The sequence below is a fragment of the Quercus suber genome, unplaced genomic scaffold (genome assembly GCF_002906115.3).
Source record: "Quercus suber isolate HL8 unplaced genomic scaffold, Cork oak 2.0 scaffold_51, whole genome shotgun sequence".
Taxonomy (NCBI): Eukaryota; Viridiplantae; Streptophyta; class Magnoliopsida; order Fagales; family Fagaceae; genus Quercus; species Quercus suber.
This window is the reverse complement of record NW_027069516.1, coordinates 1,938,865-1,958,540: the sequence shown is the minus strand read 5'-3', so window position 1 is coordinate 1,958,540 and position 19,676 is coordinate 1,938,865. Positions and strand designations below refer to the sequence as shown.

The following is a 19,676-nucleotide window of genomic DNA, read 5'->3' as shown; positions in this document are numbered from 1 at the left end:
TCTAGACCCCACTGAGCGAAGGGCCAAAGGCTAGACAGGGGATTCAGAATTCCCCCTAGTTGATGGATGTTTGGCGTGAACCTCTGACATTGGTCACACCTTTTGACATAGCCTTGGGAAGTTTGTTGCATATTGGGCCACCAGTAACCCTACGTAAGGGCCTTGTGTGCTAGGGATCTTCCTCCGGTATGGCTCCCGTAAATGCCCTCATGCAGTTCTTCAAGCAGGAGCTCCACAACCTCTGGCTGGACGCATAGCAAGTATGGGCCCGAGTAAGAGCGCTTGTACAGCTTCTGCTCTTCAGACAGCCAATAACGAGGGGCAGCCTTGCGTACTTTCTCTACTTCAATTTTATCTTCGAGAAGAGATCCTTCTTTCAAAAAAGTCACTATGGGGTAGATCCAGCTCGGACCCACGCGGAGGCTACACACTCTTGCCAAAGGTGTCTTCGTAAGACTTGAGGTGCTGATTTCTTTGACAAGAACAACTCCAGGCAGGTCTAATTCTAGTGATGTGGCCAGCATGGCTAAGGAGTCGGCATGAGAGTTCTGCCCTCTCGGGATCTGCTCCAATGTGAAGTTCTTGAAGTGAGTTCGTGTGTTCTACACCTCGGCAAGGTATTTCTACATCCTTTCATCTCGGGCTTCGAAATCACCATTAACTTGGCTCACGATGAGCCTGGAATCCGAATATAACTCAATTACCCTTCCCCCGAGCAGCCTGACCATGTTTATCCCGGCCAGTAGGGCTTCGTATTCGGCCTCGTTGTTAGTGGCCGGGAATCCTAATCGCAACGATTTTTCCATTACTAGTTTCTCGGGTGTGAGCAGCACAATACCTACCCCTGCTCCCTTTCGGTTGGAAGCTCCGTCCGTGTAAACCTTCCATGCGGGGGGAGATGGTGGCTGATGAAACCATCATGCCAATGGCAACGCCCTTTTTCTTGGGAACACCCTCAGCAAACTTTGCTATAAAGTCTACCAAGACCTGCCCTTTTATGGCGGTCCAGGGCATTTACTTGACATCAAAGGCTCCCAACTTAGTTGCCCATTTGGCAATTCTGCCAGTGTAATCGGATTTCCTCAACAGAGCCTGCAAGGGTAATTAAGTGAGCACTATGACCGTGTGGGCTTGAAAATAATAAGGAAGTTTTCTAGCCGCGTGCACAATGGCCAGCACCTCTTTTTCCAGGGGGAGATAGCGCATCTCCACTTCTTGCAAGGACTTACTAATGTAGTAAACGGGCTTTGGGGCTCCATCTTCATTCTTGACCAGGACGAAGCTAACGGAGTGCTTGGTGATTGCTAGGTATGCATAGAGTACTTCCTCTTTATTGGGTCGGGATAGGATCGGGGGCTTGGATAAGTACATCTTCAGGTCCTCAAATGCCCGAGCACACTCGTCGGTCCATTGGAAATCTTTTCATTTATGCAGTAGCTGAAAGAAAGGACAACATCTATCCGCAGACCAAGAAATGAACCTACTCAAGGCCGCTGTCATCCCGGTCAGCTTTTACACTTCCTTAGGATTTTGAGGAGGGTGCATACTGTTGATGGCTGTGATCTGCTCAAGGTTGACTTTTATTCCGCGATCAATAATCATGTACCCCAGGAATTTACCCGAGCTAACCCCGAAAAAGCATTTGGATGCATTGAGGCGTAGCTTATGCTTTCGGAGTACCGAGAAGGTTTTCGCCAGGTCGGACAAATGCTCCTTAGCCTGTTTGCTCTTAACCACCATATCGTCGATATATGCCTCCATGTTTCTCCCTAGCAAGGAGTCACACGCATCCAGGTCTTCGGGATTCAATCCCAGCCCTCGGTATAAATCTGAATACATCACCTCGGCCTGGCTTCCCTGGTCAACTAGAACCCTCTTAACGTCGTAGCCCCCAATCCTTACGATGACCACCAAGGCGTCCTCATGTGGTTGGTGGGTTCCCCGCTTATCTTCCTCAGAAAAACTCCGAGTTGAGGGCCGTCACTCTTGGTCTTTTGTGAGTTAGACTTCTGGCCTCGGGGTGAGAACTCCCCGCTATGGACATGATTCGGGAATTTGGCCTGCCGTTACCTCCAGCTCCAGCCAAGATCATGCTAATGGTACCCAAGGCTGGCCGAGGTTGGCCGTTTCCATATACCCCCACTTCTGTACATCCGGTCTATTCCAAAGGCTGATGTAAGAGGTGCCTGAGTCTTCCAGCCCTAGCCAGCTAATTGAGGTGGTCCCGTAATGTCCTACAATCTTTCGTCGTATGCCCCTTATCCCGATGGTAGTTGCAATAAAGGCTTTGGTTTCTCTTGGACAAATTCCTACCCATCCGATTGGGCCATTTGAAGAACGACTCATTCTTTATCTTCTCTAGTATCTGGTGTACCGGCTCCTTGAATAGTGAATTGACTATACGACCTCCTCCGAACGTGGGATGATTAAGTAGGTCCCTTCGAGACTGTTCATTATGGTACCCTCCTCCCCAAGGATCCTTTTTATCGGGGAGCGCTCTGGCTTTGCCTTTTCCCTGAATTTGGTCCTCTTCTAACCTTTTGTACTTTCCTATGTGGTCCATAAGCTGGCGCATGTTCGAGGCAAACTTCATCGTCAATGACTTTCGCAAGTCATGCTCAGGTGGAAGGCTGACTTTGAAGGTCCTCACTGCCACATCTTCAAAGTCTCCGTCCACCTCATTATACATTTCCCAATACTAATCTGAGTAGGTTTTGAAGGTTTCCCCTTCTCTCATGGCCATAGATAGGAGAGCGTCCAATGGTCTTAGGACCCTACTGCAGGTTATAAACCTAGCATCGAATGCCCAGGTTAGCTCTTCAAATGATCCTATCGACCCTTCATCCAAATTGTCAAACCATCGCATGGCGACAGGCCAGAGGCTAAAAGGGAAAATCTTGCACATAAGAGCCTCGTTGTCGGTGTGGATGGCCATTTTTTGATTGAAGTGGCTGACATGCTCCACAGGGTCCATCCTTCCGTTGTATGTGGTGAAGGTTGGTTGAGTGAAACGGTGAGGGAGCTTAGCCTTGTTAATCCTCCTGACAAAATGGGACTTAGAAATCTGTCGCAGGGTTTTACTCATAGCATCATTCCCCCTAGTGCGATGAGAGGGCCCCCTCTCACATCTGTGGCATAGTTTTCAAAACCGGACCGGACCGGGAGGTCGGACCGTGAAAACTGTGAACCGTGATGAAAACCGATTTTTTAAGCATAAAGAACCAGGCATATGTGGCAATTCTGTGAACCCCTAAAACCGGGGTTGGACCGTACGAACCGGCAAGAACCGTGCGGTCCAACCCCTTAGCAATTTTTTTTTTTTTAATATAAAAACAACTTAACACAATTTTATTCTACTTAATTAAATTATCCATCTCTTACAAAAAATAAAAAATAAAAAATTATAATTAAAATCCTTCAAAGATATTCAACTTTATTTTAAAAATTAATCATAAATTTTAATATTTTCATGGTTATTATTTTATTTTATTAACTTTCTTATTTAATTATTAAATATATGCTTGAAAATCATTAAATTTCCCTCACATATATAGATATATTAGTCAATTTTGCTAGTTTTATAAATTTAATATCTATATTAAGGCTTTAATTAATTATTAAATTAATTATGACGTCATTACGGTTCGATCCCGGTTCGACCTCGGTTCAACCTCAAAAACCTTGAACATCTTCCTTTTACGGTTCAATGAACGGTCCGGGTCTGAAAACCTTGATCTGTGGTAGCCCCTCTCCAATCTGTCCTCACACGAGAAGGCTGAGAAGGTTTCGCTGGGCGGGGTTCTAAACCTACGTCAATACAATTAGTCCCAGCTCTCCCTCGAGTCCTCACTCAATGAGGCGGGTGAGCTCCTCCTGTCATGTTCCCTCCGTCTCAATTTCCTACGCAAACGATCTACCTTTCATTGTAACACCAATGTCTCTTGTTCAGGAGAGGCTCGATCCTTGGGCTTGGGATGATTATGCTCAGTACGTTTATCGTGATGTGACCCTACCACAGCACGGGGGGCACGCTGCCTATCCCTTCTATGTTCCAAATTAACGAAGGGGTTCTCCCTATGAGAACCTACTGACTCCTCCTCCTCACTCTGTCCCTCATTAGCCATAGATGTAAGCAAAGCATCCATTGTGGTAATTGTTTTGTCCAAGTGTATCGATCACCAAGGGTAGTTCTTATTAACAAACTGAGAGCATATAATAAGGCCAATAAGAAGCTGCCCAAGAAACCCCACCATATATATATTATCCTTTGCTTTTTTAGCAAAAGGCTAGTACCATATATACATTATACATTATCCTTGGGAGGCAAATGTGCCAGCCTAACGTTTTCTTCTTCTTGGTTTTCACTTTTCGCTATTTTTTAAACCTTTGTCCTCGTTCAGACCCAATAAAGATTAAAGAGAACATACAAAGCGAGTACTGGTGAATTTTCATTCTTTATATAAAAACACAGGAAAAGGCTGAAATCTCTGTAAAAGATAGTCCAGTCGAGTCCACTAACTTATGCTGCCTTGGAAATTGATTAGTGCACTGCAGACTATTATTGAGTAGTAGGGGAGAAACTCAACACAACACCCATGCGCTCTGGTCTGCTCTGGACTCTGCACCAATTTGTCAATTTTTTAAATTTCATTTTTCATTTGTTGATTTGATTCTACAACCATACTTCAATAATTGTTGATTCTAGCTCAATTTGATCACTGTTGAAGTGACAATAATCGAACATGAACATGAACATGAATGTTTCTTATTCTAGTCAAGATGGTTAGACCAAAAAAAAAAAAACAGAATGTCCATTATTCTAAATGTTCTCCATCGCAATCATAACCATTATTTCATCACTGGTTAATTCGCATACTATTCGTTTGCTCCAACATTACACAATATGAGATTAGGAAAGTGACTGATAAGACCATATATCAAACTACTAAAATTATTTTCATGAGACACGTAACGAGCTTATTAAGCAAACTACCACAACCCATCATCCAACTGTCCCACCAGCACACCATCTGACGGTGACCCCTTGTGGGCCCTACACGTAACATAGACTCTACTCAATCATCATGCTTCACAGTCCACAGTAAATTTTATAATTAATTGTAACTTATTTATAACACAAAATTAATTAAAGGGAAAAAAAATTGCTTGGAATCAATAAACAAAGATGTACAAACATGCGGGAGCAGTAAAAAGCTACACCTGTCCTCCAAACCTACAGTAAAGTAAAACTAAAACCATTAACCATTTGTGACACTTTTTTTTTTTTTTTTTTTTAATACCAGATTCTCATAATTACCTTGGTCAGAGCTCAGCTCAGAACCCAACCCCAGTCGCGCCGACTCCAAGCGTAGCCGGGCGGTGCGGCTCAAGCTTCCTATTCTTCCAAAAACAAGGCTCTGGCATCAACTTAGCCGAAGACCTCATCGGCTCCGACTTACAGCGTGTCAACACAAACGGCTCGTACCCCTTTGCCCCTACCAGCTTCTGCTCTATCATAGTCGCCATCGACACTCCTGCTCCCGGAGCCGCCGCTGCCGCCACCGCAGCTGGAAAAGAACACGACGAACGCGGCGGCTGAAGTAGCAAGTGGTGCGGCGCCGCCGTTTGCGTAGGTGGCGCAGGATTTTTTGAGTTGTCCTCGGTGGCGGTGCTGATCACTGTTTTTTTGGGGTCTTTTCCATCTCCGCCGCTGGTTTTCTTGATGGGCCTCTCTGGGAGCCATCGGATGAAGTCGGTACTGCAAACCCAGGTTTCTTTGGATACCTCCATGGAAAGCTTTGGCTCACACATCATTAGAAGCAAGCAATCTGGTAACACTGAGCTTTCTCTTTCTCTCTCAGGCTTTCGTTGTTGACTTTCTCGGAATTTTGACTCTTCCATACCCGGCTCCTTCTCGTGGGTATTCGGGTCGTCTTCTTTTTCTTCTTCGGGTTCGAATCTTTCATGGGTCACTGTCACTTCGTCTTCCCAAGGCGTCCCAGACAGTGACTCTTCTTCATCTTCATCCTCGGCTAAAGCCTCAACCTTTGCATCTTGCTCTTCTTCTTCTTCTTCTTCTTCTTCTAGTGCTTGTGCTTCTGATTCTTGCTCGGAATGTATGGAAACTAAAGTAGGAGAGGAAAAGCTTGCTTCTTCTTCATCTTCTTCTTCATGTTCTGCCTCTGCTTCATTTTCTTGGACATCCTCAATTTCTTGAAGTACTACATTATGTTCAAAAACCTCGGGATCTACAAGAGCCTCTGGTTCTTGTTTTAGTTCTGGTTCTGGTACTGGCTGGTTCACCTCCTCAAACAACTCTTCTTTTACTTGTAATTTTTCTTCTTCATGGTTTTCTTGCTCTTCTGGGTGCTGTTGAAGCTCTGGGTTTTCTTCTACTACTATTTTTCCTCCTTCTTCTTCTAAAACCAAGTTTGCCTTTTCCTCTGGGTATCCATGCTCTTGACTATCACAAACCTCATCCACCTCAAATTTACTTTGCCTTTCTTCCATATCCCTTTGTTGTTGTTGTTGTTGTTGTTCTCCTTCTTCGTGTTCCACATTTTCATTATCCTCATCTTTATCTTCATCTTCGACTTCGTCTTCATCTTTATCATGAACCGGAGACTCCCAAAACCGATTAGCCAGAGCCGCCATTTTAACAGGGTCAGATCTACACCTCATGAGCAACAAAGCATTCTTGGGCGGAATACAAATACTAACTCTCCCTTCCTCTTGGTCTTCCTCCTCAATCCTCTCTTCCTTAATCTCAATCCCTTCAAAAATCTCCCTCCTACTCTTTCTCCTCACACTCTCTGTCTCGCTTTCTTCTTCTCCCACCACCAACTCTATCTCCCTCCCACCTTTCGCTTCATTTTCTTGCATCGCCACCAACCACCTCGCAAACACCGCCCCACAAGAACTCCCATTTCCACCACCCTCCGATCTCTCAGCTTTCTCTTCCTTTTCCCTCATACACGAAGACCGACACGGCAGGAAACAATTAAACTCAGCACCAAAAGCCCTCAAACCTTCACATATTGTCACTGGTAAATGCACCCACCTTTGGTTCCTATGCGGCGAACACTCATGCTGCTGCTGCTGCTGCTGCTGCTGCTGCTGTAAAAGCTGTTGGCTTTGAAACTGACTATTATTCTGAACGTTAACCTCTTGTTGTGTAACATTAAGACTCGTATTTTGCTGCTCCACTCTTCGAAAGCTCGCTTCCCCTCTCCTTTTCGATCTAGTTCTCAACTTTTTCCCTTGCTTCTTGGTTTTGACTCTCACCTGGCCAATACAGGTGACTTTGGGTGAAGAGGGCTCTGGGTTTTCAAAAGCACAGCCTCTTCTCTTAGCCCCAGTTGGGAACATTGGCGAGGCTTGGCCTCCCTTCATGCTACCGTTGCTTCTTAGTCTTCGGCTTAGAGAGGAGGAGAGAGAGATTTGAGATGGTTCTCTAGTACGGCCTGGACTGAGAATAGATTTGGAGGAGAGCTTCATGGAAGAAGAAGAAGAGAGTCGTGAAGTGAAGCAAATGAAGAGCTCGCTTGTGGTGCTACTATTGCTGCTACTATTGGTGCTGGTAGTGCGATAGGGTCTTTCTGATTCCATTTTTTTACCTTCTATTTTTTGGTATTTTGTCACTGTATTTGGGCCATGAAACTATTGACTGTTGGATGATGATGAAGCAGATCTTTGTTTTACTTCTTGGTTACTGAGAGGTACAAGATTACACATAGACAAAGACAGAGAGAAAAAAGAGATAAAGAGGGTTTAATGGAGAGTGACGAAATGCTGCTTGTCTTTAGCTAAATGTAACTCTGTGACTGTAGGGTCTGTTCTCTTTTCTATGGGCCTTGTTTTACTTTATCTCTTTACATGACCATAGTGCCCTTGCTCTTTGTATTAAATCCACAGTACACCTGTTGCTTGGACTAGAATTTCTAGGATAAAGTTCATTGCTTTATCTTGGCTAAAGAGAATTGTGCCCCGCTTTATTACACGAGTTTTTTTTTTTTTTTTTTTTTTTTTTCTTGTCTTGTAGTTGTGGTATTCAGAAGCTTAGGAGTGTGCTTGAAAGTCAAGCAAAAGGGAATGCTAAAAGAGAAAATTTTTGATAAAGAAAGGTGGTAAAGAGAAACTGAGAAATAAGGTCTTTTTCTTCCACTCGCACCCAGTTTGGTATATGTCCTTGTTTTCAAGTTATCACCTAACCAACCATGTAGCTATTAAAACCTCAAAGTCTGAACTGAAACCCCAGTCCATGAATGTGAGATTTCCCATTTCTGGGGTTTTACGAAATTTTCCTACTTCTTTTTTTCTTTTTTTTTTGAAAATTTAATTTTCCTACTTTCTTTCCCTTGTCCAAACCGATGACCAAATATCTACCAAAATATTAGTACTCGTCAATAAGATAAACAATCTTAGTTAGAGATATAATGATCATATATGTGGCGTTGCATACAATGATATTTTACATGTGTGACACCTACTTTTTTCAATATTGCTTGATTTTCTTTTTCTGAAGGTAACTTTAGTTATATTATTAATAGTATTATTCCCGTGCAATGACTCAATGAAAATTCAAATGTAAGGTTTTTTTTTTTTAAATAACTAAAGCAAAATTATTAAATAATAGTAATAATAAAGTCTAAAATAAGTAAGTAATTTTAATTATAAAAAAATTACTTTTAAGTGCTGATGGTTTAAAGTTTAGACTTTATCAGTATTTATCTATTTCTATATTTTAAAATTCTCTTTGTACTTTGTGTTAATTTCTTAATATGAGATATGAAATGAGCTTGATTATTCCTATTTTAATTATATTTAATCTATTCCCTAGCCAATACAAATAATAAAAAAACAAAACAGTTCCTCAATACAGATTTTTTCCTAATGATAGTCTAATTAAAAAAATCAACACACTCACAAATTAAATACAATAATCAAAACCCAAAATCAAAACATACACAAAAAGTTCAAGATTTGAGAATAAAAAAAATAATAAAAAACTTACATAAGATAACCAAGAACTTAAATAGGTGTTTATTGTTTTGCTTCTTTATAATAAACTTCATTTGGCTTAATATCCTTTGTACAAATTCAAAAGTAAAGAACAATAAGTAAGATGAATTTATTAGATTCAAATATAAGCATAAGTTGTATCTTGGGAAAAAAAGTGGAAAAAAAAAATACAAGAACATGGGGTGGTATTGTGTGGGTATAAGTATAGGGATGACTTTATTGGTTAAGAGTGATTATATCAAAAAGTCATAGCTTTTTGTGTGTGTGTGTGTGTGTGTGTGTGTGTGTGTGTGTAAGTTTTGAAAATTTTGATAATAAACTATTAGTTGGAGTAGAATTTATATTTTAAAAACTTAGATGATAAAGTTTTATCTAAATTAAATTATAGTTAAATCTTATAATCCCTTAGTCAAGAATCATGTAGCTTAATATCCTAATAAAATATTAATTTAATAAGATGCAACTTGAGGGGAAAAAACAAAAACAAAAACATGAGTTGTGCTATTTTTAAGTTTAGAAAATTTTGATGATAGACTTTTAGTTTTATTAAATTAAATAGTTTTTAAATGTTATCCCTTAATTTGAGGAAATATATCATAACAAATACTATAAATTAATTTACTAATTAGTTGTTCTTAAAATGTTGATAATAAACTTTTAGTTGGAGTAGAAGTCAAAATATTTTTTTTTTTGAAAGAAAATTTGAATTGTTGTTTAAAACGAAAACATGGTTTTTTTTTTTTTTAATAATAATAAACTTTTAGTTTGAAGAGAATTTAAATTTGTTGAAGTTTAAATGATAAGTGTAGAGCGTCTGAGGACCGAAGAGAATGTAAAATGAAGTATCGCGTGGTTCCACCTGCAAAAATATATCTGACCTGAGGACTTCACCGATCCGAGAAGGGAAAAGGATTAAAGATAACATTACGGTAGGACCCATTTGGAGGAGAAAGGATCAGAGGGAAAAATGGCCAAGGTGGTGGGGGGAAGCTTCCTATAAAGGGTATACCTTTCCCCACTACATTGAATGCACTGCAACAACCTTATCAGCTACATTAAATGAGGAAATGACACCTGAACAGTAGTTTCACAATTAGCAACCCTTTCTACCACCTTCATTAAAGCTCTATGGGACAAGTGACCTAAGGAAAGCCCTGAGGCATATAGGTGGACAGTTAGGATGCCAAGAGGAAGGATATAAGAGAGGGGAACTTCCCAATTTAGGGGGGGCGATTTTCTCTAAGTGTAAAAATAAACTACAGGATGAACAGTGAAGGTTTGATGTAGAATTTGTATCATTCTTAGGGATGGCAATTTCTACCCAACCTGCAGTTACCTGGCCCGGCCTAACCCTAATGGGTTGGGTTTTACCCAGCCTGATAAAGAATAGGGTCGGGTCCGAGTTTTGGTAAAAACTCGCTCAAACCTGAACCCGACCCAACCCGATTATAAGTTAATACAATTACAAAAAAAAAAAAAAAAAAAAAAAAAAAAAAAAACCCTTCTATATATATATATATATATATACACACACACACATACATACTTATAAACCCTAAAACTAACCCTCTTTCATTTCACAATACACACTCAGTCACTCACTAGCTGCCCACTCTCCTCTCCCACTCTCACTCACTCTCAATCTCACCGCTGGCATAAGCTGTCACTACTAGTCCAAGCTGTTACTGCCGGTAAAGCTTTGTCACCACCCTCCCTCAAGCACTCCCTTAAGCAATCAAGCGCCAAGCAACTGGCAACTTACCCAAGCCACCACAACCAAAACCAAGCCCATAAAACAGGATCCAAGAAAATTGTCGCCGACAAGCCCAACCACAATCAAGCGATCAAGCACCTCGCCTGTTATAGATCCACAATCGGTGTGGTTGGATTTTTTTTTTTTTCTTTTCGTGTTTTTGTGAGCAAATTTTGGGTTTAGGTTTTTTTTTTTTTTTTTTTTTTTTAGCCAAATTTGTTAGGGTTTTTTTGGTGTTTTGTTGCTGGGATTTTCAGATTTGCTAATTTTATTTCTGGGTTTGCAAAATTTCTAGGATTTGTAATTTGCTGGATTTTTTGTACAAATTGATTTGTTAGATCTTGGCATCCATTTGGATGGCAAGAAAATTGCCAAGAAAATCCTGTGATTGCCAAGAAAATTACATATATATTTTGTGGTTTGTGATTTTGGGTTTGTTTTGATTTCTGGGTTTGTGATTTTGGACTATGGCTCGACGGAGCAAGTTTGGGTGCAACAAAATAAAACCTGTTTATTAAACGGGCTAGGTTCAGGCATAAAGAAACCCGACCCGAACACAACCCATTGCCATTCCTAATCATTCATCTATAAGAACAAGTCCTCGGATTCTCTCGGATACGGTAAAATCCTTAATTATTATTTGAATTGTCTATCTCTAGAGCTTCTAGTTCCTCAGAATAGAAAAAACTTAGTCCCAAAATTACGCTTGAACTTTTTTCCCACTTTCTTTAAAAATTCTATTGTGTGGGCTTGAGTTGAGGGACAAGGCATCACTATTTTTAGTGGGCTTGGGCCGTCAATTTTCTAGTACCTACAATTGGCACCATCTGTAGAAAGTTCATCTACAGTTCATTCTTCCTAAGTTATGGCCAACCCGGAGCATGAAAGGGAAGAGTCAATGGGTTCTCAACGAAATGACCACTTTATTAACCTGGAACGAAGGAAAGACATAGAGCATAATCCCACCCCAAGTGTTAGGGTGGAAACTTTGTATACGAGGTAGACCGATAGGAGCCATTCCAGAATTGGAGGCCATGCTTCACATGAGTAGGAAACATGGAATCTGAAATTGGAGATTGACCACTTGCATAGAAAATTGCGTCGTCAGGAGCGCGACAGAAATGATCCAACATCTCCATCAAGTGAAGTATCTGATGAGGAAGGGGATCGATCATATAGATGAAGGTCAAGGACACCCCTTAGCAAACCTTTCTCCACATCATCATGCCCAAATAGGCTAGAGAAACAAAGGAGAAAGCAAGGAGAGAGATCACCCTTTAGGAATATAGGGAATAATGCAATGAGTAAGGCTCTTCGCCAAATTTCAAAGTCACCTTTTACAAGGAGAATTGACAAAGCAAAACTTCCTCATCGTTTTGCACAGCCTACATTTACTATTTATAATGGGAGAACCAACTCTGTGGAACGTGTAAGCCACTTCAATCAGAGGATGGCTATCCACTCAAGGAATGAGACTCTTATGTGCAAGTTCTTCCCTTCTAGCCTCAGGCTTGTTGCCATGAGATGGTTTGACGAGCTGGAGGAAGGCTCTATAAGATCTTTAGAGGAACTTACAAGAGCATTTGGAGTAAGATTTGTGACGTGCAACAGAGTCCCATGGCCCTTGGATTCCTTATTGTCCATGGTCACGAGGGAAGGGGAGACTTGGAGACTTATTCCAATAGGTACTAGGAGACGTTTAATGAGATAGGTGGTGATTTTGAAGATGTAGCTATAAGGACTTTCAAGATAGGACTTCCCACAGAGCATGATTTGAGGAAATCGTAGACCAAGAAACTTGCTCGTAGTATGTGCCAACTCATGGATCGCATTGATAAGCACAAACGAGTCGAGGAAGATCAAACCCAAGGAAAGGGAAAGGTCAAAGTCTTCCCAGAAAAGAGGGATCTTCTGGCAGGAGGATACAATCATAACCAACCTATGAGGGATTTTTCCAATCAATCATTAGGAACAGGCGCGCAAATGGTCAACTCGGTGTTTAAGTAGTCAATTTATCAAATCCTCAAAAAAATAAAGAATGAACCATACTTTAAATTGCCCAATAAGATGGGTGGAGACCCGTCCAAGCGAAATCAGAGTCTTTACTACCACTATCATCAAGAGAGAAGACATACAATTAAGTATTGTAGAACCTTGCGTGACCACTTGGGTCAGTTGGTGAATGCTGGGAAGTTGAAACAGTTCTTGCATTAGCCATAGGGGCAAGTAGGACGACCCGAGGTGGGATATCAAAGAGATAGGGTTCCTCGGCCACCTGGGTACGATTAATGTGTTTTTTGCTACACTTAAGGGCGATGCTGGTTCATGTTAGGGATATATGTCTATAGCTTCAAATTCAAAACTGGGGGATCTGTCTCAAATGTCTAAAAGGGCTAGGGTGATGGCAATACCAACACTGGGTTTCTCAGAGGAGGATAAGGAGGGAACATTCCAACCCCATGATGATGCCTCAATGGTGACCCTTCGGATTAAAGGATATAATTTGAAGAGAGTCCTTATGGACCAAGGAAGTAAGGTTGAGATCATGTACCTAGATTTGTATAAGGGGATGAATCTCAAACCTGAGGATCTGGAGGAATATGAGTTGCCTTTAGTCGGATTTGGTGGAAGAATGGTAATCCCTTGCCGAATGATCAGACTACCTGTGCAAGCTAAGGACGAGGAGGTGGAAGTTAACTTTATTGTGGTGGAAGCTTATTCCCCGTATACTGCTATTTTGGTGAGGCCATGGCTTCACGCTATGGGGGTAGTGTCATCTACCCTACACTTGAAAGTTAAGTATCCCATGCAAGGACGAGTTGGGGAGCTAGTTGGGGGCCAAGCAGTGGCTATACAATGTTTGGTGGTTGATGTTAAGCAATGCTTCCCAGATCGAGCTCTAATAGGGATAGAGCAGGTCCCATAGCAACTAACTAGTCTCGATGTTGAACTTGGGACCGAGTTGCAAGGGTTACTATATGATGAGTTGAAAAAGGTTACGATCGATCAAGATGAAGAAAGATACTTTCAGGTTCGGGCTTAGTTACCCCATGAAGAAAACAGAATTGTTGGAGTTTTTGAGGAATAATGTAGATGTATTTGCATGGAGTACTAATGATGCCCCGAGAATTGACCCTGAGTTTATATGCTATCAGCTGAATGTAAGCCTCGGTGCCATGCCGAGGAGACAACCACCCTAACGCTCTTCAAAAGAGCATGTTGAGGTAGTAAAGGAAGAGGTGAATAAGTTTAAGCAGGCAGGGGCAATTAAGGAATTTTTTTTATCCTGAATGGTTGGCTAACACTGTGGTGGTGAAGAAGAAAAAGGGGAAGTGGCGTGTGTGTGTGGATTTTATGGATCTGAATAAAGTTTACCCAAAAGATCCATTCCCTCCTCGAATTGACCAATTGGTGGATGCAACCGTTGGACATCCTCGAATAAGCTTCTTGGACCACCTTCTGAGCTCTTACAGGTAAGTATCATTATCGGGTGATGCCCTTTAGTCTGAAGAATGCTGGGGGTACATATCAAAGAATGGTGACACGAATGTTTGAAGCGCAGATTGGGAAGAATGTGGAGGCATACATTGATGATATGGTGGTAAAAAGCAAGAAAGTCTCGGAGCACTTGAAAGACCTAAAGGACGTATTCTTGGTATTGAGGAAACACAAACTGCGTTTAACTGTGTCTAAGTGTTCTTTTGGAGTCAGCTCGAGAAAATTCTTGGGTTACATGATTACGCACCAAGGAATAGAAGTTAATCCCAACTAGATTAGTGTCATTAACGACTTGCATCCTCCTTGGAACCCTAAGGAAGTACAAAAGTTGACAGGGATGACAGCTGCATTGAATAGGTTCATTTCTTGATCAGCTGATCGATGTTGACCATTCTTCTAGCTTCTTTATAAGTGGAAGAACTTTAAGTGGACCGAGGAGTGTGTAGCGGCCTTTGAAGAGTTGAAGCAATACTTGTCACATCCTCTTGTTCACTCACGACCCGAGAAAGAGGAAGTATTATATGCTTACATAGCAGTCACAGGTTATGCAGTAAGTTTGGTACTAGTTAGGACGGAGAACAGAGTACAGAAGCATGTCTATTATGTTAGTAAGTCCTTGCAGGAGGTAGAGGCCCGTTACTTGCCTTTGGAGAAAGCGGTGTTGGCTATACATGCTACGAGGAAGCTTCCTCATTATTTCCAAGTGCACACTGTGGTAGTACTCACCTAGCTCCCATTGCGAGCATTGTTATGAAAGTATGATTATACGAGTAGGATTGCTAAATGAGGGACCATGCTCGGGTCTTTTGATATTAAGTATTTCCCTCAAATTGCTGTGAAGGGGCAAGTCCTGGCGGACTTCGTTACAGAGTTTACCGAGGATGTTGGGGGAGATAAGAGGCTAGGGGCCAAGAGTTCTGGTGGCCTCGGCCTCTTCCACTGCAATCTGGGAGGTACACACAGATGAAGTAGCAAACCTAAAAGGCTCTGGAGTAGGGATTATGTTGGTAACTCTTGAAAAGTTGATAGTGGAGAAATCCTTGCGTTTAGGCTTCCTAGCTACAAATAATGAAGCCGAGTATGAAGCTTTATTGGCCGGGATGACAATGGTTAGCAGACTTGGAGGAGAAGCTATAGAGATATATTTGGATTCACGCTTAGTGGTTGGGCAAGTCAATGGAGAATTTGAAGCCAAGGATCAACGAATGCAAGGATATCTCATTAAAGTCAAGCGTGCTCAGTATTTTTTTAAAAGTTTTGTTTTAAGGCAAATCCGGAGAGGGCAGAACTCCCATGCAGATTCATTGCCTATGCTGGCTACTTCTTCGGGAACAAGCCTACCTCAGGTCATAATTATGGAAGATATGGCAGCTCCTAGTCATGATGATCAGTCTCCAGTTAGGGTGCATAGCATACAGGTTAGGCTGAGTTGGATGAACCCTTTGGTTTCGTTCTTAAAGTAAGGTTATTTGCCCGAAGATTAAGGTGAGGCAAAAAAGATACGTAGGAAGGCCACATGATATTGGCTGTCTGGGGAGCAAAAGTTGTATTAACGCTTGCATTTGAGACCGTATCTTCTCTATGTTCACCTAGAAGCTATGGATCCCCTGTTGAAGGAGTTGCATAAGGGAATTTGAAGTCATACGAGAGTGAGATCTTTATCTCATAAAGCCCTCACCCAGGGATATTGGTGGCTAAGTATGCAAAGGTACGCTCCAAATATCCATCAACTGGGGGGGAGGGGGTTTGAATCCACTCACTAGTCCTTGGCCATTTGCCCAGTAGGGCTTAGACATAGTGGGGCCTTTTCCAAGAGCTACGGGTAACAGAAGATGGCTCCTCGTCAGTACTGATTACTTCACAAAGTGGGTGGAGGCCGAGCCTATTCCAATATCAAGGATGTAGATGCGCAGAGGTTCATTTGGAGGAGCATTGTTACCAGATTTGAGATTCCTTATACGCTGATCTCATACAATGGGTTCCAATTTGATAATAAAGCCTTCAGAAGGAATTGTGGTGAGTTAGGTATCTAGAATAGATATTCTACTCCAGCCTACCCACAGGGAAATGGATAAACAAAAGCAGTTAATAAGGCCATAGTATCCAGGTTGAAGAAGAGGTTAGATGATGCGAAAGAAAGATGGGCAGATGAATTACCTCACGTGTTATGGACATATTGCACCACACCCCGAAGATCAACAAGGGAAACCCCATTTTCAATGACTTATGGATCTAAAGCGGTTATACCCCTTGAAACAGGCTTCCCGACCTTAATAACTGACCAGTTTAGTGTAGAGGAGAATGACCATCTACTTTCAGCAAGCCTAGATTTAATCAACGAAAGAAGAGAAGTGGCTATGGTGAAGATGGCACATTATCATCAAAACTTAGGCAAGGGTACAATAAAAAAAATTAAGGCAAGGCCATTGGCACCTAGAGATTTAGTCTTAAGGAAAATAATGGGGATGATGAAGAACTCGTCATGGGGAAAGTTATGCCCCAATTGGGAAGGGCCATATAGGATAATCTCGGTAGCAGGCATTTGTGCATATTATTTAGAGGACTTGAATGAGAATGTAGTTCCGCATCCATGGAATGTAAATAATCTGCGTAGGTATTATTATTAATACAAGTTTTACATGATTTGCATTTGTTTTATTGATTGGTCTCTTCTTTTTATTTACAAGTAGATTTTTGTTGAATTCAATTTAAATACTAAGTGTTAAATAAAACCTCGGTCTTATTTGACTCATCGAGTCACATGTCTTGGGTAAATTAACTCTTGTATGAAAATTGGTTAAGTATTAAGCAGAACCTCGGTCTTGTTCGACTCCTCAGGTCATATGAAATTAACTCTTGTATGAAAATTGGTTAAGTGTTAAACAGAACGTCGATCTTATTCGACTTCTCGGGTCACATGCCTTGGGTAAATTAACTATTGTATGAAAATTGTTTAAGTGCTAAATAGAACATCGGTCTTGTTCGACTCCTCGAGTCAGATACCTTGGGTAAATTAACTATTGTATGAAAATTGCTTAAGTGTTAAACAAAACTTCGGTCTTGTTCGACTCCTTAGGTCACCTGTCTTGGGTAAATTAACTCTTCTATGAAAATTGGGTAAGTGTTGAACGAGACCTTAGTCTTGTTTGACTCTTCAGATCACAGGCCTTAAGTAAATTAACTTTTGGGTGAAACAAAGACTAAAAGCCAAATGATTCTTAGTCTTATTGGACCCCTTGGTTTGAAAGTTCGAGATAGACTCAATGGTTGAGCAAACTTAATCTTAGGGCGAATGAGGTTAAATCCCAAGCATTTTAAGTAAAGGTTTAAATGAGATAAGGGGATATGTTTAAAAGTTGAAATTGAGTTTAAAGAAATTTAATATATTTCAAGTCATATGCTTATATCAGAAGAGTATGAGGAAATACTTAATAATATAAGAAAGTAAATGCAAATGGGAGGGAAACAAAAATGGAATATATTCATTCAAGCTCAAGTACAGATAACAAAAGAGGACATCGTCTAAACCTAACCCTTATCAAGACTAGTCTATATTCTATGTCTGAAGAAGTCAAGCAATGACCTCTTTCTCTTTGTCCTTCTTTTTCCTCTTCAATTGCTCAATTTCAACAACCTCCTCAAATTCTAACTCCACTATGAGAGTGGAAGCTGACTATTCTTTGTCTCTCCCAGAGGCAAGCTTGGTGGTTGAAGTGATGGTTGATTAGGGCATTGAAGAGGCAAGGCTCGGGTTTGGAAGAGGAGAAGCAATGCTTGGAGCAAGGTGAAGAGTAGGGGGAGATAGTACACCTTGTTAGCCCCCCTTAAGTTAGAATCTGTCATTACTCTTGCAATGTTAATGGCTTCGCTCTAAACTTCTACACAAAAAGCCTGAGCTACATCCCTAAGTTGAGCAGTTAAACTCTAGGCAGTTTTGGTCTTCCCAACATCATAGGCGGCCTGCTCAGCCTTTGCTTTCTCAGCATCTTTATCCTCGAGCTATTTTTGTTGCTGCTTTGTCTTTTCCATGGCCAAGGCTAGTTGCGTTTCAGATTTTTTTCAAGGAGACTCGCAACTCCTTGGCCTGCTTTTCAAACCCTACCACAACTTCAACTAAGTGAAAAAGGGTGTCTTTGAGCCTCTTCTCGGCATCAACTAGGGCTTTTTCCGATTGGGTGAGCTTGGCCTCTACCTCTCGGGATTTGGATAGGGCGTATCTACCCACTCCTCAATAACAAAAGATGCTTGCACAGCCTTAAAAAAATAAAAAATAAATAAAAAAACACACACACACACACAGAGTAATGTTAACGATTGATCGAATAAGGTCAAGCACAAAGTGATAACAAGGTAAAGAGGATAGAATCTAACCTTGGCGAGGTCCCTCTTCAATGAAAGGAATACTTCACATTTCCGTAACCCCTGAAGCACTTGAGCTTGGCCTCTACCTCTCGGGATTTGGATAGGGCGTATCTACCCACTCCTCAATAACAAAAGATGCTTGCACAGCCTTAAAAAAATAAAAAGTAAATAAAAAAACACACACACACACACACACAGAGCAATGTTAATGATTGATCGAATAAGGTCAAGCACAAAGTGATAACAAGGTAAAGAGGATAGAATCTAACCTTGGCGAGGTCCCTCTTCAATGAAAGGAATACTTCACATTTCCGTAACCCCTGAAGCACTTGAGCTTGGCCTCTACCTCTCGGGATTTGGATAGGGCGTATCTACCCACTCCTCAATAACAAAAGATGCTTGCACAGCCTTAAAAAAATAAAAAGTAAATAAAAAAACACACACACACACACACACAGAGCAATGTTAATGATTGATCGAATAAGGTCAAGCACAAAGTGATAACAAGGTAAAGAGGATAGAATCTAACCTTGGCGAGGTCCCTCTTCAATGAAAGGAATACTTCACATTTCCGTAACCCCTGAAGCACTTGAGCTTGGCCTCTACCTCTCGGGATTTGGATAGGGCGTATCTACCCACTCCTCAATAACAAAAGATGCTTGCACAGCCTTAAAAAAATAAAAAATTTTTTTTTTTTTTTTTTTTTTTTTTTAGCCAAATTTGTTAGGGTTTTTTTGGTGTTTTGTTGCTGGGATTTTCAGATTTGCTAATTTTATTTCTGGGTTTGCAAAATTTCTAGGATTTGTAATTTGCTGGATTTTTTGTACAAATTGATTTGTTAGATCTTGGCATCCATTTGGATGGCAAGAAAATTGCCAAGAAAATCCTGTGATTGCCAAGAAAATTACATATATATTTTGTGGTTTGTGATTTTGGGTTTGTTTTGATTTCTGGGTTTGTGATTTTGGACTATGGCTCGACGGAGCAAGTTTGGGTGCAACAAAATAAAACCTGTTTATTAAACGGGCTAGGTTCAGGCATA

General features: G+C 41.0%; 2 protein-coding genes and 1 pseudogene across 3 annotated transcripts; 1 reads left to right on the top strand and 2 right to left on the bottom strand.

The window, feature by feature from the left end:
- Positions 1–1,512: 1,512 nt before the first annotated feature.
- Positions 1,513–3,085, bottom strand: LOC112013410 (uncharacterized; annotated as a pseudogene).
- A 1,148-nt stretch (positions 3,086–4,233) lies between these two features.
- On the bottom strand, positions 4,234–7,933 carry LOC112013406 (uncharacterized). Of its 2 annotated transcripts, none has more exons than XM_024045797.2 (2): positions 5,318–7,933; positions 4,234–4,619 (listed from the first exon to the last, which is right to left on the bottom strand). In XM_024045797.2, exon 1 carries the CDS (start codon positions 7,606–7,608, stop codon positions 5,335–5,337), a length of 2,274 nt encoding a protein of 757 aa, XP_023901565.1. In that variant the 5' UTR covers positions 7,609–7,933; the 3' UTR covers positions 4,234–4,619; positions 5,318–5,334. The 2 variants fall into 2 exon arrangements, with proteins under 2 accessions (XP_023901565.1, XP_023901566.1); XM_024045798.2 differs by lacking the exon at positions 4,234–4,619 and adding an exon at positions 5,147–5,233.
- Positions 7,934–13,112: 5,179 nt separating this feature from the next.
- On the top strand, positions 13,113–13,700 carry LOC136066913 (uncharacterized). The gene has a single exon (XM_065771967.1). The coding sequence runs from the start codon at positions 13,113–13,115 to the stop codon at positions 13,698–13,700; it is 588 nt and encodes a 195-aa protein (XP_065628039.1).
- The last annotated feature ends 5,976 nt before the right edge of the window (positions 13,701–19,676 follow it).